Source organism: Camarhynchus parvulus, chromosome 12 (assembly GCF_901933205.1).
Source record: "Camarhynchus parvulus chromosome 12, STF_HiC, whole genome shotgun sequence".
NCBI lineage: Eukaryota > Metazoa > Chordata > Aves > Passeriformes > Thraupidae > Camarhynchus > Camarhynchus parvulus.
Genome location: NC_044582.1, coordinates 14860008 through 14883245, shown reverse-complemented (window position 1 = coordinate 14883245; position 23238 = coordinate 14860008). Strand labels below are relative to the sequence as shown.

Below are 23238 nucleotides of genomic sequence, written 5' to 3'. Positions count from 1 at the left end.
CATTTGGAATTTGGAGAGCCTGGCTATCTGTGATGACAGTCTTCTCTTATCATGACAACCTGAGAATTCTCTACCTGTGTTTTTCTCTCCAAGCAATAACAGAATGAACATTTTGCATATTTGATTCTGTTTGAGAAAAGCTGTTAGAGTTACCCTCATGACATTAGATGTGTGACTTAAACTTTTAGGTAAAGATTTGTTACAGAGAAAGCAAGCTTGAAGTTGTCAGGAAGTTTTAATGAAAACTGATTTTTCCTCAGGACATTTTAAATATAAATATGATATGGTAAACAGATAATGATGTGTCATATTCTTTATCAAAAGCAAAACAGACAAAATGTGAGAAGAGTCAACAGTCTGTAGATTCAATTTCACTGTTCTTAACTGTTCATCAATGTGTTTGCATTAGTTCTGTTGTGTGAGTGATAGGTAGACTTAAATGATATTTAAAGACCTGGAACACCAATTTCCTTGACTTTGCTCTGCATCAAATGGGAAGGATGGTGAAGGAAAGTTATTTTGTTGGGAGGAACGAGAGATATTTCACAATCTGACAATTTTTGTTCTAAGGTTGCCTACTGCAAAGTAGACTCTCAGTAGTTTTGTGAATTAAGACAGAGAAGTATCTGATGATGTTGACATTGTTAATTAGCAACAGTGAGGACAATCACTCAGGCTGGAAGTCTCAGTTGAAGATACCTGATTTAATAATGTTACTTCCACCTGCTGTGCCTGCAAATGTATTCCTCAAAACTTGTAGAGTGTATTCCCATCCCAAGTCTGGCCCTGACCCTGAGCTCTGTGGAAACTGAACAGCTCTGACAAGATCCAGTAGGACCAGTTGGTTTTATCTGACTTATGTCTAAAGCAACTGACTCACATTTTTCAGATACATTGATGCAGGATATGTAAGAAGGTGAAAACATGGATGCAGGTAAAAATAGTAGCAAATCAAGGATGCTTTCCCTACCCTTGCTTGTTAATTTGACAAAGCTTGGCAGGTAGCCAAGCTATGTCTCTGAAGTTGTCTTTTAGCATCCCTCTGTAGTAGACTAAAATAGGCAGATGCTTTTAAGTAGTAGAGTAGTTTTGTGCATTCTTGGTTCTCTCCTTCACCCTGCTTTCTTTACTTTCCTTTTGAACAGTTGTTTATTTGAACTATTCCTTTACATCCCCCTATGTTGTGTGAATAAAGAGAGGTAAAAGTAGAAGGAAACAAAATTACTATAAAGCAAATTTCTTCCAAGTCAAAAGCACTATAAAGAAATTTCATCTTTCCTTCAATTCTGGGCACTGATGGCTTTATTTGATTTCTTGTTTCTTACATTTTCCCCCCTCTTCTCTAATACCTACTGCCTGGCAGAAAGTCCCTACATTCTTTCTTATGTACTCTGGAACAGACTCTCAGAAATGTGACTTGGGTGAAAGTATAGTGCATCTTTCTTGTTTATAGTCCTTGAACTATGAAAACCCAGAAATACTCATTTGATGGAGCACCTTGTGCCAGGTAGGCAGAGTTTTAGGGCTGCAGGTACAAAAATGCCTCTTGGATCTGCTGACTGAGAGAATGAATTTCTCCTTGTGCTATATTCAGTGATGATCATTGTCCGCAGTCATTGTTCAAAACTGTCACTTCAGAAACAGACCTTGCTAGAAAGATGTTGCCATTTAATCATTCTTAATTATTTTAATACTTGGGAAGTGATTTTCCTGATTTCTACCACTTCCATTGAAAGATGGGAATTAGTAGCTCTCTTAAGGAAGAATATAATTCTAATTAAATCGCAGAGGTGGCCACTTCACTTTCAGATTGAAAAAGGGAAAAAGGTCCCAGGGTTGTAATAGTGCAGGAAAAGCAGTGAAAGCAATGCTTCTCTTCAGGGTAGCAAGTATCAAACTGCTGCATTTTGAGGCAAAGCAGAAGGACCAGTCAGAGCCACTAATGTTTTCTTTTCTACCCTCTCTGCATTTTAGGTGATGGTTGCAGAAGCACTGGATATTTCCAGAGAAACATACTTTGCAATTCTGATGGACAGAGCCTGCAATGGACCTGTCATGGTTGGCAGTCCACAAGGTGGTGTGGACATAGAAGAAGTTGCAGTAACTAGCCCAGAACTTATCTTTAAGGTATTGGAATAATGTTCTGCAATAACATTTTTCTCTGTCAGTTATCCAAAAGAATATTTTTTCCCCTTTCTCCTCCCATTTTTCCTTCTTCCCTGCAAAAAGGAGACAGGAAGGACCATAAAAATAGTGTTTCATCAAATACAGGATCATACTTGTCATCTGGTAAATGAAGCATATTTAACATCTGATTTTACTAGAATTTTTCAATTAGAAAAAGATCTTAAACCTGGCTGTTATGTGATATGTTAAACTTAATATCTGAAATGTTTTATGAGTGAGTTTTACTTTCAGGAAGGTACACTGTTTTTTCACAGGTGGGTTGGTGCCAATATGCTTATTGTTTCTGTGGCTGTTTTTCTCTAATTGACAGAGTTGTTAATTATTTTTTTGTACCTGCAAGACTTTTGCATCTGAAATACAACTGTTGTAATTGCTTTCTTAATGTTGACTACACTGAAGTATTTTTTAAGTTACTGTGGCATGATAATGAGTAGACAAGCTATTCAGCTGAGAAAATAATTGATACTATCAAGTATAATTATTCCAATAAATGTAAAAATATTTAATGTGCACTTAAAAATCATATAAACTTCACAGTGTTACTGGGCAGTGACACTCATTGCCTTCAAAATATTCCAGAATATGTCATAAAAATTAACAGACTAAATATTCGTCAATGCCATCTGTACAGTAATTAAAAGTGAAAACTGGTGTCACATTCTCTTGTCAGCATGCCACCCTGAAGAATTATATATTTTTTGGAAGGACTGTTTCATAGTCAGTGTGGTAATTATAACATCCCCTATAGGCAGCTGCTATAGCCTCAGTCTCGGGGAGCCTTGGCAAACAGCCAGGCTTTAATTACTAATTTGCACATGTACACTAAGTGTTTTCCTTTTGAAGCTATAAACCTCCATTCTGATTGAATATTTAGTTATGTTCATGCATGTTGCTGTTGCAGGAGGAAATAGATATTTTTGAAGGCATAAAGGATCATCAGGCTTTGCAGATGGCAAATAATTTGGGATTCCAAGGACCTTTGCAGCAGCAGGTAACTTAACTCCACTCCCTGGCTTTAGGCTGAGGGCTTTTTAGCCCAGCTCTATGTTAAATGTTTTCCAATAGGAAAGGCCACTTGGAAAGGCCAAGTGTCCATTAAGTCAGGGTCATTTTGACATTCTAAATACTAAATTGCACTACGTAATTGTCATTAGGCTTTAGCATTTTGAATAAGCTCTTTCTGGTTTTAAAGTGTGAGTCCCCTGTCTTTGAAGGAGTTGATGGCAACATGCTGTTCCACCATGTGGGATTCCTTTGTTTCCACTGGAATTCCACTGGAGCTCTGTGACTGCTATGGGTAGAGCTGGTTTTGAAAATTGGCCCTTGAAATAAGGAGAAATAAATGTGTATCTGGCTTTGTGATTGAACCTTTTAAATTTTTTTTATTTTTCAACTCAAAAACAGAAGGCTGACAGCATGTTGTATTTTCAGTATCTCTTTTCTGTACATATGTATTTTGAATATATATTTGCCTTTGTGCATCATTTTGGAGAGAAGAGAAGAGAGCTCATTTAAGCTGGCCTGGGTTTTTTTCTGTAGTATGAAACTCATTTTTGTAGAACTCCTTTATTTTTAATTCAGCAGTTTTAGTTCTTTTCTATCCTAACATGCAATTAACAAATGCATAATGATTAAGTTGATTAACACACATTTGAAGATTTAGCTGTATATATAATGAGGAGAAATGATTATGTAGAACCTTTCAACCCTTGAAGAGTTCTGGTACTTAATAATTAGCAGCAAATATGTATGGACTTTTAAACAACACATTTAAATAATGCTGCAGGAAGGCATTTCTTCCCTCATGTAGTCAACTAAAAGGAATTTACTGAAGCATAGGGACATACTTTTTATCCAGACAAATCCTGGTATTTACCTATACATTCTCTAGTTCTAGGCTGGGATTTTCTGCTTGAAGAGGCTCAGTTCTTATAGACCCTGAGAAAGGGAAGCGTTGACATTAAGCTGCCTGATTCAGAGAGGTGCTGAAAGATGGAGCAGCCTTTAATAAAAGTGAAGTGATTCTGGTGTTCTGGTGCCATTGCAGCAGAGCACTGTGGCAACAGCAGCTTTCCAGGTGGCCCAGAGCCAATGTGGGGGTCATGGTGGGGCTGCCTCCCCAGTGTCGCTGCTGAGAGTTCCCCCCTGTGCTCTCGGGGTGCTTTGTGAGGGTTTGTGCCAAGGAAGCTGCTGCACATTTACAACTGATGGGTTTTTTTAAAGTCAAACCCACTGAGAATCCTTTGGTAACTCTTGAGGAGGGCAGGCTTCCTAAGGAATCTGTGCTGCTTCCCAACTGTGACTCTTTATAGAATCTTATCACAGAATCACCGAGTGGTTTAGGTTGGAAGGGACCTTAAAGAACATCCAGTGTCAACCACCCTGCCCTGGGCAGGGGCACTTCCCCTGGATCAGGTCACTCAAAGCCCCATCCAGCCCAGCCTGGAACATTTCCAGGAATGGGGACTCCATAGCCTCTCTGGGCAGAACTGGGATTGGGGTTGAGTCTTTCCACTTGTAATGTTTCCTTTTGCATGACTGACCTCATAGGAAAAAGCTGACTTATGCTTTCTTTGTTCTAATTCATTTCACTTATCAGGAGTGGTCCCAAGTATTTTTGGGTTGTGTACTTCAGTTAGCTGATCAGTAATGAGAGGGAAAAAATTGAGTGGCTCTTTATTAGTGCACTTCATCTGCAAACTTATTTCAGCTAATAGGTTCACAGTGTGTAATGAACCGAAGGGATTTTTTAATACACATTCATGTTGCTGGTTTTAAGTAGTTCTATTAGCGGAAAAATATTAAAAGAACAAAAGACTTGGAAATTAGTAGTCAGTGGTGATCTTTTCAGCCACGGAATCAGGCATGGGGATAGATGGTGAGGAGTAGTAGGGAGCAAGCAAGAGTGTCATGTAATGAGTAAACAAGCATGCTTCAGATGTGAGTTCTTCAAGAAAAATTTTTCAGACTGATGCAGGAGGAAGAAATAGATATTTTTGGTGAAGTCACCAGAGTGCACAAACTACTTTGTGGTTTCTGACTTTAGACTGATTAATGTGAATGCAACTCAGATCTTAGTGTACCAGAGAACATTTCATTATGCTGGTGCCTTCAGTCACTTCCCAAATTAAACTTTTCATAGTAATTGCACTGTCTATTTTGCAGAAAATCTCCAGTTCTTGTAGTCTTTAAATGCACATTTACTAAATCTTGAACAGTATCATAACAGTGATATGCATTATAACAGTGTAAGAGACTATATGAATATGGTTAAGAAAACAGAAATAAAAGCAGTAATTATCTAGAATTACTGTGCAATGTAATACTTTAAAAATAATCGATAATGGTCTACCTTTGCCTTGAAAACATGAACTTTTATTTTTCTGTGTGGTAATTGTAAATCGTTTGATCACATTTAGGCAGCAGATCAAATTAAGAAGCTGTATAATCTTTTCTTGAAAATTGATGCCACTCAGGTTGAAGTCAATCCCTTTGGTGAAACTCCAGAAGGGCAAGGTAAGAAATTGAAGGAAACAAATGAATGCATTATAATTCTTTATTTATGCAAACTATAAATTAAATTGCATAGAAGGATGTAGCAGCAGCTTTGCATTAATTTCATTTTGTAATGTAATTTAAACAATATTCATAAATATTCCCTTGGCAGATTTTGTGTTTCAATGCCTTTTGTTGTTTCATCCAAATACTGGAAGTATTGGCTTCTACATGTTCTGCTTGGTGAGAGACAGCAACGTTTTTTGCTCTTCTGCTCATGTTCAAAGTTGGGGTTTTCGTGGTTTTGTTTTGTGGAGGTTTTTTGGGATTTTTTGTGTGTGTTGATGCTGCTAGAATTACTGAGATTGTGTGGAAAGAAACTTGTTCTTTTATGACTGCAATCATAGGGATAATTAAAATTTTAAAGTGCATGACTCTGCAGTCTACTAGAGCACAGGACAAATTTCAGCTGAAGCAGACACTTGGCCACATCCTTTGGGAAGAAAAAGGGTCCTGCACCATGACTACAGGGCTGAGGAGGTGTAGGGTAAAACTGAGGAGCTGAATTAGCTCTCACCTCATTGTAACAGTTGGTATTCCAGCTGAAACCTTTCCTTCCATTTGGTATTTTTGTCCAAGTAACCTGGACAAAGGTGAAGAGCAGAGGAACTAAAGGTGCCTGTGGGATAATAAAAAAGGGTAGGGCTGATCCAGGGGGATCACAGTTACCTTCTCACTGTTTCATTTCACTGAGTGCTGAAGGCTTATTTGGTGAGTACCAAGAGGAGAAATTGGTGTGCAAGAAGAGGCAAGTGACGGAGAGGAGAGAAAGTAATGAGAGGAAATGAAATGTGGTCCTTGAAGATTGGAAAGAGCCATGGTGGCACTCACTTTGCATCCTTGCTGGGCGTGGCTCTGTGGAAATAAAGATTTGGATAAGTTACCAAGTTAGCTCTCCTGGAATGGCTGTGCATATTTAGTGAGAAGGGCTTAATCTGAGGCACGGTAGGAGTTTTGTGCTGTTTTCTCTGAGGTTTTTCCCCATGTGGTTTGCATCCAGGAAGCTGAGGAGCAGAAACAGAGTGGGTTTCAAGCTGTGAAAGGCTTCTTGCTCACAGAAATGCACAGGAGTCTTCCTGTGCTTGTTCCTTTTTTGCTAGCAGTTTCTCCATCTGAAATGTCTTTAAAGAAGAATAAAGATAAAACAAATGGAAGAACATTTGAGTAGCTTAATGCAGCTCTTCCTAATGATAAAATAGAAGTCTCTGTATGAAGCCCATGATTCTTGTCAAAGTAATAGATAAGATGGATTTACTTCTTGCTGTGTTTTGTCTTTATCACTTGTGTGGATTTCCATCAGGTTGTATGTGTTTCCTTGTTTAATATCCTAGCAAATTATTTGTTAACACTGGGTTAACAATGGGTCAGAAGCCTGAAACTTCCCCTTTTTTTTGTTGTTTGTTTTTGTTTTGTTTGCTCTCAGTGTAAACTGTTGAATTGGCAAACGACAAAAATCCTACACTGGTAACAAAAACAACAAGTACTTCATGAATATAAGTGTTGGAGCATTCTTTGATATTTGTTTGGAAGAAAAATCCATTTGTATAATCTATCATTCATGTAACAATGCGCTTTTGATAGTGAAAATGGTTTGATAAATATTAATACATGTTTTTGCTTCTATTTGTACATCATGGCCTTTGTTAAAGATGAATGTTCAGTGGAAATGAGTTTCTATTAATGTGACATGGAGGATGTTTGTGTGTAAGGTAACTCTGAAACTGCAGTTATACTGTAGCTTTGACTGGGTTTAGCAAATTTAAGCACCTGAAAGCTTGAAAAGGAAAATATATCTTATTTCATTGCTAAAAAATTAATTAAAGCAGCTCTAGTGCACTAGAAGCATATTAGGGATTGCAGATATTTCTGCGTTTTGGCACATTCTCACATGATGATTGACCAGGTAAGATCTGGACTCTTCCAAGAGATTTATTATGCACACTCATGAATAATTTTCTGAAACTGCAGTCACTGAAGTGAAATTTGATAGCTTTAATTTAATCTGTTATCAGTTCCAAGTGAAATATTAAAAAATAAAAAAAAATCAACATCAAAAAACCAAAACAAGAGAACTCAATGCAAATCAAGATATACAGCTGAGACTCTCCTACTTGTGTAAATGTTTTATTTGCTGTTTCCTTAGCTATTTTTTTCCTAAGTTAAGGAACTGTATATTGAACAGAGTTACATTTCCAGCAGACTAAAATTGTCCTCTTAATTGTCATTGACCTCCAGATGTATGCAATGCTCAAGAACACGTGCACAGGTACCATGGGCATGTCCCAGTGGCAATGTGAATAAAAAACATCAGCAGACAGAAAAACTAGTAGATTTTTGTGGACACAGCATTTAAAGGCACTTAGATTTGATTGGTTTGTCTTGAGAAATCAATTATGCTTAAGTCAGTAATTATAATCTGAACATAGTACAAGGGAAATTACTTGCATAGTAATATGATAACTATAGAGTCTTACATTTGCTTAGAACATTTTAATCTAATGAGGCATTTGCCTATGCAAACCCATAGAAATAATGAGTCAGGAAATAGGCAAATAGCACTCTACAGGCATTTCTGTTGCTGCTGTGTTTATGTCAATACTGGGGCTGCTAGCCAGTCCTTTGTATCTTTTATTTCATGCAGTCAGATTTAGCAACTTCTTAATTTGTTTTTATAACCATAGTGAATGTTGATATCGATGAGACGGTTTGTATTTCCTTTCCTAATTTTCTTTATTTAAAAGTAACATTTTGGTCATTTTTAACATATTTAGTTTCAGGTTTTTTAAGCTCTTTAATGAAATAATGCATATATAGTTAATAAAATCAGAAATTCAAAACATGGCTAAGGAAAGCATTTTGTGTTGCTCAACTCTGAATGACTGCATGGCTTTGAGTTGGTGTTACATGTTTTATCTGTTATTCTTTCAAAATATGCAGGGTAAACTCTTCTGTGTCATTGCTGCAGCCCACCTGTCCAAATGACAAAAACTGCCCTCACAACATACAGGAGCTTTGCAGCAAACACAGAAAATCTTCCTGTGTGCTGTGGAGATCTTGCTGTGCCTTTTCTCAGCAGAGGATTTATGGAGAACCTGTCCTTTCCTGCTAGACTCAGTGCTGGAGCTTCAGCTGCCCCTGTGTTGGAGGCAGCATCATTCCCAAATTCCCAAAGCAGCCTCCCCTTGCTGCTGGAGGAGCTGCAATATTTCAGAAGCTCTGGTTGACTGTAAACTCTAAATTCCTGGGTGTTGTTTTATTCTCTCCTCCAGTTGTTTGCTTCGATGCCAAGATAAACTTTGATGACAACGCAGAATTTAGGCAAAAAGAAATATTTGCCATGGATGACAAGTCTGAAAATGAGCCCATAGAGAATGAAGCTGCCAAATATGACTTAAAATATATAGGACTGGATGGAAACATTGCTTGCTTTGGTAAGAACAAATACATCCAAAAGACATTTGGAAACAAATTTACACTTGTTCAGTGTAGAGACTTTGTTTACATCTGACATTCAGGTCACCCTTTACAGAATTTCAGTTTGTTTTACTGAGTGTTTCTGCAGTTTTTGTCTGTCCTTCCACGAGTTCTTGCAGGAATGAAACTGAAATTGTGTGCAAACTGTGCTGATGGCCATAGCACACAAGCAGTGGTGTCAGAGAGAAGGCAGGCTAAGCCTTAAAAACTCAATTTCTGACTTTTTAACCTGATGTAATTGGTCTTTCCAGTAATTAAAACAAAACAAAAAAAAGTCATCAGAACCTAATAATTAATTAAAAAAAATAAGAGTGTGTTACTTAAAAGGCACTTGAAAAGTATGTTTGTATAAATGTGCTATTCCCAGTTTCAATTGAATATTAAACTCCATTTCCCTTTAAGGAAAGCTGCTAAAGGACCTGCTTGGAAATGGCAGTTTTTTTATTTTCCTGAAGTTTCTGTAGAACAGAAATTACTCTGCTGTTTAGAAGAGATAAGTAGAAAAATCAGCTGTGCTCTAAATAATTTTCATTTGGTACAAATTCTTTTAGCCAATACAACATTTTATTATTAATCTAATTGAATTAGGTAATTTTTTTTGACTTGGTGAGAAAATGCCCAACATTTATATTGGCTGAGATATATTGGCAAATCTAGAAGATTCTGATAATGTGTTGCAGTTGATTCAGTAAGCAGCAGTGAGACTTCAATCTCAATTTAAAAAACAACCAAAAGATCCCAAAACCCAAATAATGATTTCCAACATTATGTTATTTTTTAGTGATCTGTATTCTGGGTGACACAGGAGCATTTGTCCAATAGGAGCAACATAAAGGGGACACATAATTCTCATCACTATTCCCAGTTTAGATCTTCCTGTCCATGGAAATGCTTCTAGACTAGTGCAAATCTGAAATAAGATGTTTCAGGAACATCTGAGGTCTGTCCCCAAAACTGAGTTATCTTTGATGCAGTAATACAAAGCATCCACTGCTATTAGAGTGATGGGAGAGGAGCTTAAAGGGTCAATTTGTTCTTCACTACTCCCAGAAGTTTTTATGTCTCTTTATTTTTAATAAAATCAGAAGGTTCTGCATTGCTACAATTATTATTCCAGTGCTCATACACGTTTAAAGGAAGGTGAACATCTAACCCCTAAAAATACTTAATGTTTGTGTGTTTTCACCAGATTTTGAATTATTTGTTGCATTGGATATCCTTGAATAGCTACTAGTATTTAGAAATAGCTGCATAACATTTTGAGCCATGTTTTGGGGTTGTGCTGATACATTTGAAGCCTTTTCACAAATCTCATCTATGTGAATTATAAGCACTGTCATGTTTGCAATTACAGTCAATGGAGCTGGACTGGCAATGGCAACATGTGATATAATATCCCTGAACGGTGGAAAGCCAGCCAACTTCTTGGATCTGGGTGGAGGTGTGAAGGAAGCACAAGTCTATCAAGCATTCAAACTGCTGACTGCTGATCCAAAGGTAAAAATGTTGGGTTTGGACTGGGAGCTTCCCTGTGCAGCTGCAGGGCTGAGTAGGACCATTAATAGTGCACAGAAAAACCCAGATCATGGTGAGAACACTGAGGGTGAGTTCCTAATGGGCTGATCTGGGAGGAAAATTAATTCAATATAAACCACTGGACAGACTTTTCAGCTCCTGATCCATACTCAGGTTTGCTGGTGAGTTGTGAGTGGGAACTTTCTCAAGGCAGTTCAGCACAGGAGTGCAGGTGTGCTATGCTGGGCATTGCAGTGCTGAACTCAGAGCACCTCACTCCTGAAATGGAGTTTGTGAGACTTAGATGTTTAAAATAGCATTCCTAATAGTGTAGTAACACAATAGACTGAGGAGAAAAATGGGAAATTTAAGCAAATAGCTAATTCCAAGAGCGATTTGTACTCTTTTAAACTCAAGGTTTCTAAAATATCAGACTCTGCACTGCAGGATAATCTGTATTTAATTAACGTTCCCAGGCTGGAATCATAGCCTGGAATGTTCTGACACTTCCTTTTGCAGATGGAGCTGCAGTTGCTCTTTTCTTTTTTGAACAAGAGGAGAAGACATTAGTCTGTGTGTACTGAGTAGAAGTTATTTCTAGAGATGTGTGTTGAGGTCACTGGTCCCCTCTGCAGACAGAACTGAAGTATCTGCTGAGAGAAAATTGATCAGGCGTGGGCTTTGGAGCAGTGCCAGCTGCCCGTCCTGCCAACGTGGAGTTCTGCTTTTGTGTGCAGCCAGAGCTTCCTTGCTGCTGATATTTTTACTAATGGGAATCTGTTGGAGGGCTTTGATCATCTTTCCCATCTCCTGCACCTAAGCATCACAGCTGAAGTCCCTATTTCAACATATTGCTTCTTTTTGTGGATCTGGCTTCATCCCCTTTATCTCATGTTTGCTGTGATTCCAGTCATTTTCCTCATGTTCATTGTGATGTGATATTGACTTCTAAATGCCACCTTCCTGTGACAATTACATTGCTCTAATTGTATGCTCTGTGCAGCAGAAAGTGACAAAATGCTGTGGCTTCTCAAACAGAGGTGGGTATTGTTTGCAGCAACATTTCAAGGCAAAATTAGGAAGAAAATTTACAGTACAAAATAAGCACAGGCCAGCTTTATACTGTAAGCTCTTTGCAGTTGCAACTCTCCCTGCATATTTTATAAGCACCTGGTACCTTGATGTCTCAAGTGTTTGTTGTTTGAGTTGTTTGAGTTGTTCTGCAGTGTTTGCTTGGTGTGATGATCTGGGTTTGCCTGAGATGTAATTTAGTTCTGAAACTTGTGTTAGTGGTAGAGAAGCAGGTGCAGTAAGGTCTCAGATACACAACTTAGCTGGTGATTATCACTGTGCTAAGTAGTTTGTACTGTCTGCTGCACCACAAACAGCAGGTATTAATTTTGGTGATGAAGCTGACTGAGTTTAAACAATTTTAAAACAAAAAGGCATTCTAGTAGCTCTCAGCTATAGAACATCTGTGTGCCCAGCATTTGACTTGTGTTATATCCTTCTATTACCCATTCTGCTTATATGTTACTGCTTAACTATTTCCAACTGCATGCACCAGGGCTAGGGAAGCTCTGCTACTGAGAAAAAGCAAAAGGGAGCATGGAAAGAACTGGATTAGGCATTTATGCTGGGGCTGTGCCATTCCTGGCATTGACTGGCTGAAGATGCAGAAGGCAAAGCATTTCATGGTTTATTTCATTCTGTTCATAAAATACAGCAAATGTCTGTCATTTCTTCTCCTGATACACCATGTCCATTAGCTCACTAGTAGATAATCAGAAAATTGGATGAATCCTCTCTTTTCTTAACTAATGGTGAGGTTTCAGTCCCAAGAGTCTTTGTGGCTAATGCAGCATTTACAGGTTTTAACTGGTCAGTCATTTCCCTGTGGCCTTTAACTTGATTCCCACTTGGTTTGATAAGATAAAAATTTGTTCTTGGGAACTTGAGATTCAGTTAATTTTTGTAAATATCCAAATGTCTGTAGACTAAAGAAAAAAAAAGTTTTCAGGGCTTGTAATATGGAGAATTGCTGGTTTTTAGTTGTGCTGGCAGAGTTAAGGACATTGCAAGAGATGAAATCTTCCAGAAGGAAAGGTTCAACTGCACTCTGAAAAAGATCTCCTTCTCCCCCTTTAGTTGTCTTTAAAATATCTATTTGTATTAAAGCAAAAAAAAAACCTCAAAACCCAAAAAACAACCCCAAACAAACAAACCACACAACCCCTCCTCTCCCCCAGACAAAGAAAATAAACAAACCAAGGTAAGCCATGATTTGATTTAGTGAAACAGAGGATATTGTTTTTTGGGAAAAGTGAAGATCTGGGTTGGTTTGCTGCTGGTTTAATCTGTCAGCTGTCAGTGTCTATAATTCTTGGGGAAAAAGAAAAAAATGTGAGGGGTTTTGTTGCAAAAGGTGATCCACTGGCTTTTGGATGGAAATGCTGTCCCTGGAGCCAGTGACCCTTTTTACACTCTGCTGGTCTTGTTTGCTGTCTGCCATATCCAATACTTCCTAGGTTAGACAGGTCATTGCAATGGTTCTGAATTCCTTTCTATTCACTGTCTAAATTCCAATTGCTTTTTTTCTTTCTTCTTTTCCTTCTTCCTGCCTGTCTTATTTCTGTAAGTTTGTGCCGTGCATCTGCTTTGGCAGGAAATGTACAGTCTTCCCTGTTTTCAGATACTAGCAGGAAAGGGAAGGATGGCTCAATTCTGGCATTTCAAGCTGCTGGGAGACACTGCAGGAGCTTCATTTATCCCCCTTTGTCCCACAGTGAAGTAGAAGTGGTTGTTGCCTTTGGTGTTTCTGAGGTTCTGGCTGGTGCCTGGCTCTCCCCTGCACGTGTGAATTCCTGCTCCAGGCATCCCCACAAAGTCCTCATCTGTCAACACTCTCACATCCTTGTCAAGCTCCACAGGTGCTTGGTTTTGTTCATGCTGAAGACCTGGTTACTATATGATGACTCTTTGTAGGATTCAGCAAGTTTTTTTTGGAAAGGCTAAAGCTGAAAAAAATATCAGCTCCTTCCTGGATCTCCATGGGCTGCAGGGGAATCTTGGCCCTGGCACCTGGGGCAGTTCCTGCCCCTCCTCCTTCACTGCCCCTGCTGTCTGCAGGGCAGTTCCTCTCCTGTTCTCACTCCTCTCTCCAGCTGCTGTTTTGCAGTTTGCTGTGCCCTTCTTATAACTCTGTTACCCCAGAGGTGATGCCACTGTCCCTGATGGTTCCATCAGACATGGGGAAGCTCCTGGCAGCTGCTCACAGAAGCCACCCTGCCTGGCCTCACAAACTAGTACAAAAGCCAACTTAGCTGCAAGCAGGTTTTTTTTACCATTTTTTTACTGCTCTAGCCCTGATCTTAGCAGTGGAGTCCTATTAGAAAGTGTCACTGAAACAGAGGCAGCTAAAGGCCAACATGGTTTGTTGTTCTTTTTCTCCTTTTCCCACTATAGTTCCTTTGAAAACCTTTTTTGAAGCCTGTCATTGATGATATGACTAAAGACTCACCAAAGCAATTGATGTTAGCAACTGTTGGCTTGTTATTTAGGCAAAATACTATTGACAGAAAGACAAACGTTTCTCAGGAAAAACTATTCCATATTGACATCTGTTAGCTCATATCCAGGGAATAATTAATATCAAACCCACACAAGACTTTATTTTTTTTTTCTTAAGCAATTATCTAGTCCCAATTCAGATTATTGTCTTAATTATATGGAATAGACAATGATTCCTGTCACCTTGCTTTGCCTGTTAATGTTCATGTATCTCTGTGCCCACCACATAATTGTGTTTCACTGTTGTGTGTCAAGCAGAGGTTTTGGAGCTTTTGTTTTCCAGGCATCTGAGAGAGTGACCAGAATTCTGAAAGAGGATATCATTAAACCATAACTTTGCAATTCTCTTCTTTCCCAGCTGTGTTTGGTGTGAAAATAATATGGTTTATGCATCCTTATTATACAAGACATTTTTATCACCAGCTTATCCTTTTGGCTTCAGGGATTTTTAGCATTAGCTTTCTTAACATTTCCAGTCTGTTTTGTGGCAACAGAAGGGATAACATTATACTAAGAGGAAAAATTTGGGATATTCTTTTCTTAGATTTCAGAAATAAAAATAAAGTTGCCATGTATAATGTATTTGGTCTTTATTTTGGGTAATTAATTTAAAATTGAGTGAGCTAGCTCAGTTCAGACCATTCAAAATATCTCAAATCATTCAGGCAGATTGGGGTGTAGTAACTATATTTGTGTGGTTCTGGACTGTTTGCTCTCACTCTGCAGCTTTGAACAATGACCTGCTCAAGGGAGAAAGTTTTAAAAATACAACAATTCCAAATGCCACATTTCTGTGATAGGGAACTTCCTCATGCTTACAGCATAGGCTGGCTCTGGGCAGTTTGCTGCATTTCACTGATTGTCAGCAGTGGATTTCTCAGTGTAGCAATAATGCAAGCCCATAAATCAGAAGGAACAGATAGCCTTCCCTATCACACATGCAGCCTATGTCATGGACATATAATTTTGGAGAAAAAATGGAAATGTAAATAAGATTCAGTTGCAGACATAAAATAGAGTGTTAGCACTGAATTTGTTTAAATTGTCAGATTTTGTGTCATTTCAGAACCTTGTTCTTACAGCCTCATTAGGAATCTCTTTGCTTTCTCATTCACATACCGTGCACCCTTTACACACTTCATTAGCCACCACTTCTTTGCACAGCATGGAAATTCTTTACACCTTGTGTAAAGAGGAGGGTGAAGCATCATACTCTGGTTTGAGTTCTCCAAACTCTGTAGCTGAGGAGCTGCTCCAGTGCACAATGCCTGTGTGCTGCCCTGCTCTGCACTGTTCCCCAGGTGTTAACTGCCACTGTCTGCACTCTGCATGGCCCTCGCTGCTCCAGCTGGGTGTCTCAAAATGTAACTCTTGAATTGAGTGATGAATTTTGGAAGTTGAGGCTCTGACTGCTGTATTTACCCCTCTGTGTGAACTGAGGGTTGTAATCCTCATCTGCATCTACAAACATTGATCAAAAATTAAATAGTTTGTTAAAAAAGTGCTATGAAAATCATAAAAGTTATCACTGTTCCTCACTGCTTATTACAGAGCCCCCTCCTCCTGGCAATTTAGTGCTCAGCACTGGTTTTGTAGAAGTGCAATATTAAATTTTAAAAAAGAAAATCATAATAAATAAACCTGTTGTATTTTTTGCTAGAAATTTTGATATTTCTGTATGATGTTGGCTAATCAATCACCGAAAAATTCCACATAGTTTTTGGAATCTGCATCTTGCTACATCATCTTAGTATTACCTCCTGTTAGCACAAAAGAGGGGCTTTCTAGTTTTGAGGGGGAGTAAACAGGTAGCTAGAGACCAACCTTTTCTCTGATTTCAAATATACAAATGATTCGAGGGTTGAAAGAGGAATCAGACACAGAAAGGTGAAGGAGCCTTCAGTTAACCTGAGCAATCTGCCTGGTGGTGCAGGTCAGTGACTGCCTCAGGCAGGAAAGAAGGGTTAAGAGCAGCGAAGAAATGTGGCTGGAAAGGGTAGCTGTTCTGAAAATACTGCAGCCAAAAAAGGTAGTTGAGTCCTACAGCAGTTTATTTTGGGAATTTAGACACTGTCCAGCAGCACAAGGTTTTAAAGGCTGGCTAAACAAGCAATTATCCAGGAAATTTCAGGGAGAGTTGATCCTGCCTTGGAACCAGTGAATGGTCTGGAGCTTCCTTTCTGTGTTTCAGAGAGGAAACATAAACATAAAGCTGTGTAAAGCTGTGCTTGGTAATTCTGTAAGAGCAATAATGTCTTGACTCTGGAAGTTTAAGATTATTCTCATAAAATGACAGTTTGTGGAGGTAGAAAATACCTACTATGGCACAGGAAAGCTGGGTAAAGTTCACAAAAGCATATTGTGGTTTTTCTCTCAGAAATTTGTACAAGTATTTTGCCTTTAGACAATGGAGCAGGTCATGGTTCTTTTAAAGATATTGTAGGTTTTGAGTTTATAAGAGTAATTTAGGAATTTCCCCACATTTTTATTAGCTCTGCATTGGTGAGAAAATACAGACTGATCGAACTATAGCAAGGATTCTTTTCTAATATGCCTTTTCAGTATTGCAGAATTAATATGAAATGACTATTCATCTTTTAAAACACTTAAAATATTGAAAAGTCATTCTTTCATTTCACTGAGGCACTTTTACAGACTGATAGCATATTGACAATATTTATGAAAATGAGAGGACAATTATGCATTTAAAATGCATAATTGAATTGTCTTGATTTATAACCAAAAGTAAAATATTTTTCAAGAGCATGTGTAGTATTGAGTTCTAAGTAATTGATATGTAAATATACTTGAACATGAATCTGTCATTATTTATGGGCACTGACAAGTTGAATGCCTTTTGGCATTTTATAGTAGGCTATAATGAATCCTAAAAACTGGATATGAAAATAAAATTCCTAAGCAAGAGGAGAACTTGCAGTGATTCTGCAATTGCTTCCTTTGTGGCAGGAATGCTTTCATAGGTGGTAAATGCTGGCAAATTTGTGGAAGAACCACAACACAAACTGAGCTGGTAGGTTTGGATGGAACTTGAAGTGTTTGTGTGCTAATTATCCTCTCTGGAATGTTGTCCCTTCTAAAACAGGGAAAGAAGAGCAGGCATTTCCATTTCCTTGGGGCAGAAATGGCATCACCCTCCTGAGAGAGCTGCTCTGTGGGCAAGGCTTGTTGCATTTCCCTGCTTGTTTGGAGGTGTGCTGGGTTAGCGATCAAAGTGAGAGAAGATTTTGTTATTTGCTTTGGTTTTAGTGCTCAGGGTTGGACAATGGGGACTTTTCTGAGGTCTCCACTGGTGAGCTGGGAGGGCTGAGCCTGTGGTGGGAAGTGTTTGGGAAGGACATGGGGATGGTTATGGGACCTGTTTCTTGTAATGCCACAGCCTGGTGTCACCATCTCCCTCCAAAGCAGGGCCTCAGCTGGAAGGTGATGGATGCTAGCAGTGAATCTCCATCCTGAGCACCCTCCCAGCACCCCTGACTGCCAAGGGCCTGATGGCATGTCCAGGGTGTGCAAGAGAATTTGGGGTTGCCCAGTAAAACACACCTGAAAAGTGTTTAATCCTTCACTGGGATTTCCAAATTGATGAAATTTTGAAAATTTATATGACTCATTTCACAATTAGCGAAGATAAAAAGAGAAGATATTTTGGGAAAGTCAATTTGGTAATTCATCTGTGTGAGATGAGTAATGTATTATGGATCTACTTTTAGATCCTCCATCTAGCACACACACAGGAGAATGAAAGGCAAATAATCTGATAATACAGGTAGGAAATAGTACATTAAAAGAAGAGTTGTAGCTGTCCCTACTTAAACTCTCCTGTAGAGAAAATTGCATTTTCATTCTCATTATTTTTAAGTGGGTGTTATGGCAGTCTAGGAATGTGTTTGTTCTTTCAATCAAAATGAAGAAATTTAATCACCTTGCCTCCATCTGTTCCTGACAAACTGGCCCAGATGATGAAATGTGTATCTCAGGTAGGTGCTTTCAGCCATTTGTGCTGGGTTAGCACACTCTCGTGATAGTGAAATAAATAACAACTGGTTTTACTTATCATTGCAGAAGCACCCTGGATGGATGGAGCACAGGTAGATAGGACTTCATATTTTTCTTACTGATAAGACTCAAATTGGGCGAAAAATGATAAACCATGACAAAATTAACAAGTGTTTTCTCATCATAAAATTATCTTTTAATGACAGAAAGGCCTGATATTACTAAATTTTTTAGAGTAAAGATACTTTTTCTTTTTGAAGGGTATCATAGGGTGATGGAAAAGTTTTGTAAAAGACAAAAATTATTTGAAATACAGCTTAATTAAAGAGGACTAAAGCTATTACTCTTGAATCTCTGTTTTTCTTCAGGTAGGATCAAATTATTTCACAGCTTCATATTCATGCTCAAATTCAACAAGAATTCAAACCTGGTTCAAGTTTTAATATTTTATTATCTATTATTCTGAGTGGGTTGATAAAGCTGAAATAAATGAGTCTATTTAAAGCTTATCCTGTGCTTAAGTAGTTGGCAAATCAAGTCCACGTCTACCACAAATTAGTAGCTCTTACTCTTTTTGTTCCAGGTTTAGTTTCATCTTCTAATAAAAAGCTACCCTCTCATAGGAAGATAAACTTAGTCCTGTTTCTCAAAAGATGTTGCATTTTTTATACCTTTCACAATCAGCAATTTCTAAAGTCAGGTGTTCTCTTTAGATTGGTGTGAAAAATGAACAGTTTATTTCTGCTCCTGATAGCAGTCTGCAGACAGCAGAAGTTCTTCCATTTCCAGCTGCCAGTGGCCAAATTTTCCTGTTTGTATTCTGGGGTGTGTGCAGGTGATGCCTTGTGAAGGCTGACCTGGAACAGAGGCTAGACAGAGTTAAAGAATAAAGTAGGGATTTATTTTCCAGCAGAAAAATGCTAAACATTTTAAAGATTTTTTTTTCCTCAAGCAATTAGAGGAGCTGATTAGGAATAAGGTAGCCTTACTTGTTTCAAATAGCCATGTAATTTCTTCTTTCTGGCTGGGATGGAGCAGGTATTATAGTACTGCAGCTATTCTAACTGAATTTAGAAGACATTTGACTGCTTTTACAAAACCATTTTCTTGAATCTTCTGCTATGCCTGTCGTTTTCTTTTTCATTTGCATACATATTTTACTCATCAAATAAGTAGAGGGGAAAGAGAACTTCCTTTTGAATTTTTACATGCAGCTTGCTATGGTGAAGGTGAGTAAATCTGCAGATTTCTACCCCGCTACTGCTCTGACACAACTTGTGTGCACTTTTCCACAGCCTGTTTTGTATGCAGTGCTGGCTGCTTGCTGTACTTTAGAAACCATTTCTAATTATTTAAGGGTAAGCCTGAGTAACCAAAGAGCTGCAGAGCACCAGATGTTCATTCCCTGGGAACGTGGGGGAGAAGGAGCCTCCCTTGCTGCAAAAAATCTGCTTAGGGCAGAGGAGCTGGAGCTGTTGTGGCTCCCACCATCCTCTGCCATCCTCCCCCAAATAACTCTGCAGTGCCTCAGTGCAGGAAACACAGCAGTCCTGCTATCAGTGCCAGAAAATTGGATTTCTGGGTGGCTGACAGGTGAGCTGACCAGGGAAGTCAGTATTCACTTCACCAGAAAAGGGAATGAAATCTGCACCTTCAGACAGGGCCCTGCTGAAAAGGCTGTTCAGCAAAAGTGTGCATAAAACTCTGTCCTGTGACAGTGATGCCAAGCCTGTGATTAAAGCAGGAACCTTTGTATAAACTGTGGATGGCATTTCTGAATGGTGGATTTGGAATGAATAGTGATGACCTGGGAAAAGAGGAAAAACATCTCATTAAGAAAATAGATTATATACATGCTTATGTGGTGCAAGTTTTAATCTAGACAAGATTAAAACTGGAAAACGCTGAGGATTTCTTTTTTCTTAACTAAATCTTGATTAAGTCAACTTCCCAGAATACTGTTATGGGCCTGTAGCAGGCAAAAAAAAGAAGAATCAGTTATTGGGTAGAAATGAATGAATGTGCAGAGTCAATATTTTATAGGGGGTGTTGAAACTTGAATGCCTGATGCCCAACAAATCATTTGATTTAAAGGTTTGGGACTGCAATGCTCGACTTCTCATTGAAGAAATATAAAGGAGCAAATTACTATTTGCTGGAAAGTCACAGAAACCTTATCAGAATTGTTTAGTTCCTGCTGCTCCCTGGAGGTTTTCCTCTTCAACCATTGATTGAGTATGTGCTCCCTGAATTGTGAAGGATTTGCCTTTAATCAAAACTTCCATGGGGCTCTGCACAGTTGTTCTGGGATTTTTGTGTGTTTTACTTTGAGAGAATCTCAAATACATTTTTGTTTTCACTTAGTCATACAAACTGTGGAACTAATTGAACTGAAAAGATAAAAACAATCAGAGCAAGGATGGTGTCTACATATCAGCAACATTCCTTTAACTCTCTTAGCAATGCTGAACATCTGTTGAACTTCCATAAGAAAAGCAGATGGGTTCAGCCTTGCCCCTGACCAGTTCCACCTTACTGACCACTGCAGTGTGAGGCTTTTCATCAAAGAACTTCCTTCTGCCACTTGGTCAGCTCTGTCATTCCCTTCTATCAAGAACCGTTGGGATTTTTTTTTAAATCCAAGGAAAGAAAAAGGAATTTTTTGTGTGAATATGTTTTCAAATTTAATGTCCTCAAAAAAAAAAAAAAATTAAATCTAGAGAGAGATATTCTGCAGCTCACTCTTATTAGGGATAAAATGTGCTGCCCTCTTCCACCCTTTGTTTGAAACCTGATTTGGTATTTTATTTCTTTTTCTGTCTTGCTGTGTTCAGTCTATTTTACCACTCAGCACTCCAGAACGCTCACCATAAAAAGGTGACCACCAAATTTCCATTATTCATAATTTACCATTTCAAACCAAAGGAGAAAATCTGGCACGAGTTTGATTTTAGTAGAAACTATTATTGGCATTTTGCTGCAGTTCTGTACAGTGAGAGAGCTTCCCTTTGTGTGAAGTTGAACAACACCAACACAAGATTGTCCCAGCAAGCCAAGAGCAACTTCACTACTGAATTCTCAGGTGCAGCATCCTGGCATAAAAATCAAGCCCTGTGTAATTCTAGTGCCAAATTCCTGGTCAAAATCTCAGCCCTGGTGTTGAATTTAATTACATGGTGGATAAAGAGCATGAAGTACTTTTGTGTTATTTAGGAAAATGTGATCATGACTACTAAATAGCTTTTACTGTTCCCTGAACTTGGTGCAGGGATAATTGTTTATCACTCACCAAGTCCCTCAATTTCTCACTTCTTACAGTCAGAAGTGCTGTAAGGGCCCAGAGTCACAATACCACCCTCAGCAGAGGAAGATGATGTTTATCAGAAATCAGGGGAGCTTGGAATCAAGCTAAAAGTGCATCAAAGGTGGGGCTCTTTTCCCTCTCTTAAGAGTAGAGAAGGAAAACTTCAGTGAAAATGATTGTGCTGTCTCAGTTCCTTCTCTGTTTTTGATGTACTTTCATCAGCTGATTTGCTCCACAATAAAATGCCACAAATGAATTATTGTAATATAAAAGAAAATACTGTTTTGGTCAGCTCTTCCTTCTCTGGAGGTACATTTTATATGCTAATGCAATTTTTTTGTTAGTTTGGGGAATTGTATTTGCAGAAAGTGGGGATTTGTTTTGGAAGTCAAATATTCCACTCCATTTTCACACTGGGGAGGAGGGGTTGGTTGGGTTGGTTATTTTTTTTTTTAAGCATTTGTCAGGCCAGAACAGCTCTGGAGGCTTTAAGTAAAGTGCTGATTGCCCTGTCAATCAGGGTGCTGAGGAACTGGGAACTTCACAGATTGATGCTTGACAGAATAATTAGAAAACTGTCACTGGAAGTAACCACTCTGGTGTTCCCTAAAGAAATGTGCTGGTGCCAAATGTGTGCTGTCCAGATCTAGAGGTTAAATGTTCAGTAAGACAAAACATAGCATGTCACCAGAGAAAATTACTTCCAACATGCTGGGGAAGTGATGCTCCTCTAGTCCCTAAACAGGGACTGCACAGTTTATTGAGCTTACCTGCTTTGATCTTGCTCATGTATTCAAGAGCTTTTTAGCCCTGAACGAGGGGGTTTAACTTGGTAACCCACTGAGGCATTATCTAACATTTTAGGTAGCAGAGGGTCTGGAAGGGTTGGAGGCAAAAGCACTTAAAGGTGTAGTAGTATTTTCCACTTCTAGAAAGGTTTTAAGGCAATTCTCTGAGTATTCTTGAGTACTTCTCACTTAAAATAAATGGAGGCAGGTAATACCATTTTTTTTTCTTAATCCCTAGCTCTTAAGGAAACTTGGATTTTTTTCCTGATTTGGGTTAATTTGGAGACTGCTCTGAGGAGCACAGGCCAGGGGCTGTGACATTTGTGAGCTTTGGTTCTCGCTTGTGTTAGTGCTGCAGGGTCTGTGTGGGGCTGGCATGTCAAGGCTTCCAGGAATCAGCTGTGGAATCTCAGGCTGGAAAGATCCAAGGAAGGTCTGTCCCAGGAAGAGTTTCTGTGCTAGAAAGCTGTTCTCCAGAACGAACAGTGAATTTATCTATTACAACAACACTTGCATAGCCATTGAGTTGAGGTTTGCCCAATTTTCAGCTTGAAGTTTATCTTGAAGTGTAAGGGGCTTTTTCAGTATAAGTATTTTACTTAAATTGCTTATGGATTCTCCAGGTAGTAAATACAAAGGATAATTCAAGATTTTAATTGAAAGCTGGCACTCTCCTATTGAGATGGAGTTTTATAGGAAGATTTGCTTTATTTTGTCACTCCAATGCTTAAGATCACTTCATACATGAGAGTGGTTTCCTGATTGCTGTTATCTGTAGGGCTGAATCTTGAATTGTGCAATTCCCCTGACAAGGAAAAGCTGCTTCAGTAA

The 23238-nt window shown here is 38.7% G+C and overlaps 1 protein-coding gene across 2 annotated transcripts in view; it reads left to right on the top strand.

The window, feature by feature from the left end:
- The window catches only part of SUCLG2 (succinate-CoA ligase GDP-forming beta subunit), a 102023-nt gene that overhangs the window by 48502 nt on the left and 30283 nt on the right, over window positions 1-23238 (top strand). For both annotated transcript variants that reach the window (XM_030956591.1, XM_030956592.1), the window contains 5 exons: window positions 1975-2127; window positions 3089-3178; window positions 5607-5703; window positions 9012-9173; window positions 10571-10713. In XM_030956591.1, the coding sequence (XP_030812451.1) occupies window positions 1975-2127; window positions 3089-3178; window positions 5607-5703; window positions 9012-9173; window positions 10571-10713 (645 nt within the window). The remainder of the gene's footprint in view (window positions 1-1974; window positions 2128-3088; window positions 3179-5606; window positions 5704-9011; window positions 9174-10570; window positions 10714-23238) is intronic.